Below are 10,343 nucleotides of genomic sequence, written 5' to 3'. Positions count from 1 at the left end.
GGCAGCGAGAACAAGACGTCACTATGTTCTCAATGTCCCTGTCAATCCCTGGCCAGTATATAGTCTGGCGTGCTCGACGCTTGGTGCGGTCTACTCCTTGGTGAGCATCATGTAGACACCGCAACGTTTCGCTACGCAGGCTGCGAGGTATGATAAGTCTAGGTCCATAAACTATCAAACCATCATCCATGGCCAGCATGTCCCGAATTCCCCAGTATGCTCGCAACTCTTCTGGTAAGCTATGCTTATGATCTGGAAATCCTTTCATTATTACATCTCTTAATGACAGATATTCACCATCATGTGCAGAAGCATCACGAATCTTATCCAGCGTCTGGTCCCGTAGAGGTGCTAACCTTATGCCCTCCTCACAAGTAGCTAATAAAGACAATACAACAGCAGCATGCAATGGATCTGCATCATCCAGCACATCATTGTCCTCACCAAGGCTCTGAACTGGTGAACGAGAGAGTGCATCCGGCATGCTGTGACATTCCCCACTTTGCCACCGTGCAGCAAAAGTAAATCTGCAGAGTTTCATTCTCATACGCTGCAGTCGAGGATTTTCTATTTCTCCAAGAAGTTTTGAATTGAGAATAGGAACAAGTGGTCGATGGTCTACTACCAGGTCAAAATAAGGCAAACCAGCCAAGTAAACGCTGCATTTCCTCACTGCCCAAAGTACAGCAGCCATCTCAATCTCAATTACGGCATACCTAGTTTCCGCATCCGTTAAAAACCTGGATCCACACTGGATGAGCTTCCAAGCCTCTCCATGCTGTTGCAGCAAAACAAACCCCATACCATGCAACTTGGATGCGTCAGTTTGAAGCATAGTAGGTAAAGATGCATCAAAATGAGCCAAAACAGGAGGAGCTATGAGTGCTTCTTTAGTTTTCTTGAAGGCCACGTCATGCTGAGGGGTCCAGCACCACTCATTCCGAGGTTTAAGCAGGTCCCTGAGTGGCTGTGCAGCAGCTGCAATCGCAGAAGAAAAGCTCCCAAGCTGATTGGTTAAACCCATGAATGACCTGAGATCAGTGATATTTTGTGGCTTTGGAAATTCAGCTATGGCTCTCACCTTCCGAGAATCCACACTATAACCTTCATGATTTATACTGTAACCACAAAATTCAACATTAGGTTGAGCAAAGAAAATTTTGTCTGGATTTAAGGTCACTCCAAATTTGTCACATTTTTGCACAAGTGTGATCACATGGGCTAAGTGGTCACGGTAACTAGAATCATACACCAAAATATCATCAACAATTTTGACAGTACGTGGAATATCTCCCAAAGCTTGATCTCCTCGACGATTGTACTCATCGCCAGATGATACAAGCCCCATTACAGCTCGTTTGAATTTGTAACGTCCCCAAGGTGTGATGAAGCAAGTAAGATCCTGATCTTCTTCAGCAATCTTTATTTGGAAGTATCCCATCTTCGCATCCAAAGTAGTGAACCACCTGGCTCCAGCATCCATTGACGATATAGCATCATGCGGGGATCGAACTGGATATGTAGGTCTGCGCACATAGCGGTTAAGTCTTGTAAGGTCCACACACAACCGCACACCACCCATCTTCTTTGCAATAGGGACCATCGGATGACACCATTCGGTGGGGTAATCAACCTCACCAATGATATCCTTAGCAAGCAAGTCATCTAGCTGAGCTTTAATATCCGATCTCCAACAATACGGAATGGTGCGTGGTGCGGTCACTGCAAAAGGATGTGCATCTGCTGACAGCTGAATCCTCATAGGACCTCCCTGCATTTCCCTTAGAGTAGCTGAAGCATCAAATACATGAGGATAAGCAGAAATGATGGAAGCTGCATGTTCTGCACGCTCTGCTTCTGTAGGGTCTCTGTTGTGTGGCCATCTTGGCAATGCCATTGGTACAGACACCAAATTGCAGGTACTTGCAGACTGCACAACATCCTGTGTATTAGAAATCACTTGTGGCTCCAAAACCTTCCTGGTTCTCGATGCTATATGCGGTTTCGACACTGAACATGTAACATGCTGTATTTGCGCTGGAAAGTTTTCTGGTAATATTCCCAGCGCTATACAATCAAACCAGCTCAGAAGTGCACCTTTCACTTCCTTGACGACTGATACAACTGTTGTCGTACTACGATTCCCCAAAGTTAAAAAAGCCTCAAAAGTACCCATGTTAGTGAGAGGTTGACGACCTGCTGCAATGAGACCACCCATAACAATAGGCTCCAGTGAAGTCTCATGAATTCCAAGAGATTTAGCGTTCCCAAGTCCCATCACAGTTGTCTCCGCTCCAGAGTCAGGTGTCCACATAACCGAACTTGATCCTTTGGGGTGAGTGGTACTGATGCAAATCTGAGGGGTTGGACGTGATGACGCACAGTTGCTGTAAACATCTCCAATGACACGATATAGATTTTGCTTTGAAGGCTTGAACGTGCTTTTATTATTCGTTTTCTTCTTTTGAGAAGACAGTGGCTGTCCCTTTGACCTGCACACCACTGCAAAGTGGCCTTTCTTACCACATTGTTTGCAGTCCCTGTTTAGAGCCTTGCATGCCATCTTATCAAGATGGCGCTCGCCTCCGCACCTAAAGCATTGCTCCTTTAAATGGGCTGCCTTCTGACCTTGCTTGTATTGGGACACTCTTGAAACATTATACTTTTCACTGCCCCGAATAACAGCACGACTGGCATTTGCATTTTCCGATGCTCTGCAAATATCAATAGCCATCTGCAAAGTGAGCTTCTTTTCTTCTAACATACGTTTCAAAGCCTCTTCATCTCTGGTTCCAACGACGATCCTGTCTCGTAGTCTGCTGTCCATGCAGGTTTCACAAAAATCACAAAAAGAAGCAATCTCTTTAATGCCGCACAAACAATCATCGAAGGTCTCGTGCAACTCCTGGACTCTTGTATGAAAGTCGCGTCGGTCCACGATGACATTCCTTTGGTTGCGCAAGTGCAATTCCATGGCATCCAATATAGTCTTCAAGTCTGCTCCATCACCCAGTGAGAGACCATATCTCAGAGTGCGAGTCCAATCATCATCTAACACGGAAATCAATGCTGATCGCTGCTCAGCAAGAGAGAGAGAGATGACATTCTTGTCAACACTGCATGTCCCTCATACTTATGACGCCACGAACCAAACTCTTTAAGAGATACAGAAGACGACAAGTGTGGTGCAGGAACTGCCCTTGCCTGAGACTGATTCCTATGATGTCCCGAGGTATCAGCAAAACCCTCTAGAATTGCGGTTAAACGTTCTTCCCTTTTCGTAGCTGCTTCTTGGGCATGATGAGCCATCTCTGCTTGCTTTGCCACAAGTGCTGCCAGTTGCTCGATTTGCTTCTCCATCGTGTACGGGTACTAAAGATTTAACACTGTACTTCTTGAACGACAGTAGACAGCATAAACAAACTCACTGCGCCATGTTGTATTTCTGTTTCATGGCAGGGCAAGAGAGAACACAGATTTCGTTATTTCATATATTATGTAAACTTAACTGTATGGCAGCTTAACAGAAACTAAATATACATTGTAGATTTCAGTAATAGGTAAACAGTAATAACAGTAATAACTACAGTACTCAACAGTTTGAGTAAAAGGTACAATTATAATAAATACATTGTTACGCATAAATACAGTACGTAGTTATACAACCAATTACACCAAAGTGTAGTTAGCAATCTCACAGGATTGACAGGGACATTGAGAACATAGTGACGTCTTGTTCTCGCTGCCGAGAGCTGTTACCAAGTCAGCGGAATGAGCCTTTGATGCAGGAAGACTTGCCAAGCAGAGTATTTGAGTCCGTGTCTGCTGATTATTTTCATATCTCTGGCAAGACATTTCTTGTGTACGTTGATCGCTTGTCAGGTTGGCCGTATGTATCTTCGTGCAATGGATCAGCTTCTGCAGCTCAACTAATTAGTTTGTTGAGGCCAATTTTTTCAGACACTGGTGTGCCTGTAGTACTGAAAACAGATGGAGGACCGCAGTTCGCTTCCTCAACATTACGGCGTTTCCTTGCTCGATGGGGGGTGGAACACCGCGTGACATCGCCCTATAATCCAAAAGCAAATGGTCATGCCGAAGCTACCGTGAAGATTATCAAGAAGTTGATTTTGACGACCACAGGAAATGGCAAGCTGGATGAGGATGAGTTCGCAAGAGGGCTTCTTGAGCTCAGGAATACTCCACGGGCGGACGGTAGATCTCCAGCGCAAATCTTGTTTGGACATCCTTTGCGTTCCAGGATTCCGGCTCATCATCGTTCATTTGCAAAGGAATGGCAACGTACAGCTGACGAATGTGACATACAGGCTAAGTACCTTCGGCAGCAGGCAAAGGAACGGTATGATGTCACTGCTAGACCACTCTCTAAGCTGAACCTTGGTATGTACGTGGATCTACAAGACCCTAAGACAAAGCGATGGGATAAACCAGGAGTTGTTGTCGGAATTGGCACGAGGAGGGATTACCTCGTGAAGACTGGGAGTGGGCGCATCTATTGGAGAAATCGGAGGTTCCTACGACCTCATCACCCTTTCTTGCCAGGAGACATTATTTCTCCACCTATCTCGGTGTTGGGTGGCGAAGCTTCAGGATATGGAGATCGTAGATCACCTGCAACATCACCTAAGCCTGATACTCGGTTATCAGTTGCCTTACCCGTACGACGTAGTGGATGTCAGACACGGGCACCAGAGCGTTTAGAAATAAGATGGGACTCGAAATCATATACTAAATAAGGACCTTAAGATGCCAGGTATCCTTGTATTGCACCTGCCATCTTGGGGGGAGGTGTGAGATTGCTAACTACACTTTGGTGTAATTGGTTGTATAACTACGTACTGTATTTATGCGTAACAATGTATTTATTATAATTGTACCTTTTACTCAAACTGTTGAGTACTGTAATTATTACTGTTATTACTGTTTACCTATTACTGAAATCTACAATGTATATTTAGTTTCTGTTAAGCTGCCATACAGTTAAGTTTACATAATATATGAAATAACGAAATCTGTGTTCTCTCTTGCCCTGCCATGAAACAGAAATACAACATCATTCTATTTCAACTACAATTTTCAATTGTTTTTCTTCATAGTATTATTTTTATTAACTAACCTTCAACCCTAATTGTAAAAGCAGGGTGCTATAGGCTAAGCCAAAGGGCTCCAACAGGGAATATAGCCCATTGGTGAAAGGAAATAAGGAAACAGATAGAATAGTGGGCCTGAGGTATCCTCAAGTAAGAGAACTCTAACCTAAGACACTGGAAGGCTATGGCATTACCCAAGATTAGAAAACAAGATTTTGATTTTGAAGTGTCCTAGAAGAGCTGCTTACCATTAAAGTCTCTTCTATCCATACCAAGTGGATAATACCCACTGAATAATTACAGCGCAGTAGTTAACCTCTTGAGTGAATAAGAATTTTTCGGTTATATTAGTGTTGACATGTGTATGAGGAGAAAATAATGTATAGAAAATAGGTCAGACTATTCGGTGTATGTGTAGGCAAAGGAAAAATGACCTGTAACCAGAGAGGGATCCAATGTTGTACTATCTGACCAGTCAAAGAACCCAATAACTCGCTTTTGGGAGTATCTCAACGGGTGGCTGGTGCCTTATACTATACTTTTGTGATTATATTACTGTATCCTATTCGGATAATCATTGACATTTAGATGAACGTTTATTTACGATAGCCACCATTTTGAAATGGTCTTAAAGCTTTAAATATAAATTGAAAACTTCAATTTATTACTAGATTAATTTTGTATGAATTCATAACATTAATTTTCCCTTTGAGTCTTTCCCCCAAATAGGTATCAATCAGTGTCAATGAAAAGATTAGCTTTCGTTCTCTCCTAAATTGCATTAAGCTCATTAAGTGACGCTGTTTTTATGAACGGTTAACTATGATGAAATACAAAATTCAGAACACCTATGAACTCAGTGACCTTGATTGAAAGGACAACAGTATGCGTTAAATGTATCCTTCAAGCAGTAATTACCATTTTCTATTGAGTCAGTCGTTAATCCTTTGATTTGTTTGTTGTTGCATTTGCCTTTAAACTTTACGTCAGAGATTCACGCAATATTTTATGGACGCAAATTTGGAATTCATTTAGGAACCCGTCGTCTCAAAATAAAAGGAGAAAAAGAGAGAAAGAGCCGACTGGTTTCCCCATTTGGTCTCATAAGGCGTCTCTTTGATTCACCACAAAAACTCGATCAAAGCGCCTCATCAAAAGCTGCCTCGAATTCCCTTTAATTCTTCTTTGTCAATGTAAGTCGAGCTTTTAACATGTAAGCCTCCCCGAGCCCTCCTCGCATAAACGCCATCAAACCACCCCCCCCCCCACCATCCGTGCACCTCGTCCTTCAACACTATCCAACTTCCTTCTCCAACACGTCTTTCTCTCAATCTCTTCCAACCAAGAACATGCCACCTTAAAAACGACCCCCTCTAGTTAATCCCTTTTAATCGTTTTCAGTTTAATTCAACCTTATCCCATATCTTCGTCTAATTACCATATTTAACTCGCTATACAAGGAACATCAAATGTCATCATCATTTACGATGGCCTGTCTAAGTTCAGTTCGCTATACTAGGAAAAAATAAATGGAAATGAAAGTTACAAAATGGGTAATTGATTGAATTGTCATTGATTTAATTCATATCTAAAAGATCAAGTAATTAATGTTTTGTTTGAAGGAAATATGTGCCACGTGAGATTTCAGTTCCAGGGAACACTGGCATGATTCCCCTGTGCCAAAGCAAGTCAAGATGTGACCCCATTGGAGGCTCTGGCGCATATTTCGATCTATTCATATCTGAATAAAATTCCTCCAGGTACACATTTTCCTTGCTGCCTCTCTTATTTTTTCTAATCGTCCATCCATAGTTTTAGCTTGTTACAAGACCTTCCAACCCTCTCGTTCTATTCTTTTGAGCTTCAAATAATCATCAGTTTTTTTCCTTGTTAGCCAATTTTATGTCATCCCTTTTGGCCATTTAGACGTGTTACGGTACCGATTAACATCAACGCCAATGAGAGGAGAGAGAGAGAGAGAGAGAGAGAGAGAGAGAGAGAGAGAGAGAGAGAGAGAGAGAGAGAGAATCTGCTGAGACGTTCTTCTTTTGATCAAATATAAGAAAAAAATTCAGGGAAATCTCCATTTCTGTGATGATATACATCTATAATTTCCATGTCTCGGAGCGTAACGTTGGAAGGTCTCTGGGCTCAAGACTTCAATTAATCCTTTCTTCATGAGATGTATACAGCGTCCTTTTGCGGGGGTTTGTCTGCCGACATCCCAACAACTATCACCACCACCACTAACATAGCCTCCTCCAGTAGTCTCCACTCGGGAGCGGAGAGAGCTCCAAGGGCGCCCCACCACCTCCTTCAAGTCGAGGGCACGCCAAGTATTTGATGACGGGTACGCAAGAGGCCACCAAGAGGGCTCGATGACCCTGCTGAGGGCGTGTTTTGCTCGAATTTACTGAGATCCTGGGTTGATTTGATTTGATAAGCGGACTGAGAGTGTGGTGTCATATCAGAAGAGAATCACCTGTTGTTTTTATTGATGTTTTTGTTATTGTTCCTGTATGAAGTTGGTACTTGTATTGCTTCGGCTGCTCGACTGATTATGGAGGAGATAGTGTCAAGGGCAACACCAGGGAGGAATGTCATTCCGAGAAGAGAATGTCTGCAGGTGTTATTCGCGAAGTTTATGCGAAGGGTATAGTTTAAGAAGTCTAAAGGGCTTTAAGAAGTTCAAGAAATGCAATGCAGAGTATTAATGGTACAAGAAGGGAAAGTAACTGGCTAACTGAACTGAACATATATGAAGTAACGTTAATGTAAACTTATGCTGGAGATATGATTATGATAATATGGATATATAGAAAAGGTTTACATATATATATATATATATATATATATATATATATATATATATATATATATATATATATATATATATATATATATATATATATATATATATGTGTGTGTGAAAGACAAGGTACAAGAGTGATTTTTATTATATATTTTCTCAAATATGCATACACATGTTTGATCCTTAGTTAAATGAAACGTGGAAATATGAAGCATTTTAATCTTATAAGATTACTTAAGAGAGAAGCATTAAAGTCATTGTTTACCTTCTAAAGGTGTCAGTCTCAAACACCAAAGAATCTCTAATGAAGGCTATTTTTTTTGTTCTTTTTTATTTTTATTTTTTGTTTTGTTTTTTCTCCGTCTTTTCTTCTACCTTCTCCTCGTACTTCTGGGAGCCCTCCAATAGTGTCAGTAATCCAGGATGATGGCGACTGTTAAGGCTTTTGAGTTTCCGTGACACCGCTTGCAGCGTTTATCGTGGGTAAGTCGAGGGTTTACTATGTGATTGACTAGATCTCGATGATTGGTCGGACAAAGGAGATAACAACCAATCAGGTGGGGCTCAACTGTACTTGTGCCGAGTCCGAGTGGATCCTCTCATGCCGACTGAGGACCGACCGTCTCTCGTGAGGGCTTTTTCATTTGCATTCCAGCGCTCTTTAAAAAGTTATGAAATGCTCTCGACGTGATACAGATATTTGTAATGTTGCTACGCATTACCTATTCATGTGAGAGTGAAGACTTTTCATTTTGTATCTTTTAATTGGTTAGGAGGTTTTAGAAGGAGTGAGAGACGATGGAGAGGGGGAAGGAGGGGGGGGGGGGGGGGTGTCTTCTGGCTGGAAGAGCGTCGCTTGAAGGAGACGCTGAGAACCATTAAGCGTTGGTTGCGAGTAGGCTCGACGGGGGCCACAAGACCACTTCGCTAAGAACCACCGGCCACGTCAATTGTTTGCCTAAGAAAGAGTTGGAGATGCTTCGAGATTGACGTTTACATAGGTTTTCTAAGAATTTCAAGTACCGCAATTGTTCAGACGAGATGTCCTAAGAGGTGGTTATGCTCCCCCCTGGCCCCCTTCTCTTCCCTAACCCCCTTCAGTGTTGAAAAGGATATTCGTTTGATCCCTTGACGAAGGATCTGTAGGCACGAGTGCATTCCAGATTTCGAGTAGATATTCATCCCTTTTATTTCATCTACATGAGCTACAAACGCACATGAACACATATGTACACGTACATACTGACGCACACTGTCTTTTGGTTAGCATCACTAAAGAACTGGAAAAATATTTATTTAGATTTGAACAAGAAGTTGGTCTATTTATTTACTTTTCTTTCTTGCGTTGTATATTCAACTGTGAACACTCGAGAGGACCAGGGTTGGTGTAATGACGTGCTTGCCATATCTCAAGAGGAACTTTTTGCCATTGACAGAAGTATCTTGTTTTGTTGAATTCTGTCATCCTGAGAGTTTAGAAAAGGTAATAGGATTCACATCCCCTTTTGCAGTGGTAAAGAGATGAGAGGATAATTATATGTTACTTAATTTGATTTTTATTATTTACATGGTAAATAGTATTATCACGCTGGCGTATACTTGTAGATTACTCGCTTCCCAACGTATTTTATATCACGGGACAAATTTTTCTTTATGTAATATCGATTGTTCTCAATTCTTCTAAAGCTTTGCACAGAACGATAAATGAAAAATATTTTCTTTGATGATCAGAATTCATATTATTTTTTGGACACCATTATTCTTTTGATGAATTGTACAATTCAAGTCGTCAGCTGCAAACTTTTCGAATAAAAAGCGCCTCAGGTGAGTATTAATCACTATGAACTGGGCTAACCCATAATCCAAGCAAAGAAGTCACCCTTATCCAATCTAAGGGCCCCCCATCTAGCCACTAAACAATGATCCAGAGAGAAGGACCCCTAAAGGATCTGCTAAACGCACCTTCAGTGTCTGCTTTTCCTCTGCCAAGAGGCTTCGAGAGTTGCGGAATCCATTGGCGCCAAATCAGGCGACATCTCTTGGCCACTTTTCTTTCCTGCTATTCATCTCGGAAACAAAACCGCTTAACCCCCCTTCAATGTACCACCGCGCAGCGCCCCCCACAGTCTCTGGGGCTCGAGGGCTTCTGAATGTGGTAGTGATGGTTGTGAGTCCTGTAGGATAAAGACTCCTAGTACTTGGAGGGTCGGCAGAAGCGCCCTCGAGTCTGGGAAAGCGGTCCGTAGTTCCCCACTCCACCGTCAGGGGTCCGTGCTATTGGCGGGAACACACACCCTCGCCCACCCGTTTAGATCATCCCAGGTGGTCAGACTTCCATGATCAGTCTTCGAGATGAATCTTGATTTGATTCTATAAAATATTTTATAATCTATTGCCGAGGAGGTCAAAACCGTTAAAAC

The 10,343-nt window shown here is 42.2% G+C and overlaps 1 protein-coding gene across 1 annotated transcript; it reads left to right on the top strand.

Moving 5' to 3' along the window:
- Positions 1–3,782: 3,782 nt before the first annotated feature.
- Positions 3,783–5,056, top strand: LOC137648277 (uncharacterized). The gene has a single exon (XM_068381203.1). The coding sequence runs from the start codon at positions 3,783–3,785 to the stop codon at positions 4,755–4,757; it is 975 nt and encodes a 324-aa protein (XP_068237304.1). The 3' UTR covers positions 4,758–5,056.
- Positions 5,057–10,343: the final 5,287 nt, after the last annotated feature.

This window comes from Palaemon carinicauda, chromosome 10 (genome assembly GCF_036898095.1).
Source record: "Palaemon carinicauda isolate YSFRI2023 chromosome 10, ASM3689809v2, whole genome shotgun sequence".
Classification (NCBI taxonomy): domain Eukaryota; kingdom Metazoa; phylum Arthropoda; class Malacostraca; order Decapoda; family Palaemonidae; genus Palaemon; species Palaemon carinicauda.
The sequence above is the reverse complement of the archived record's forward strand: the minus strand, read 5'-3'. Positions and strand labels throughout refer to the sequence as shown.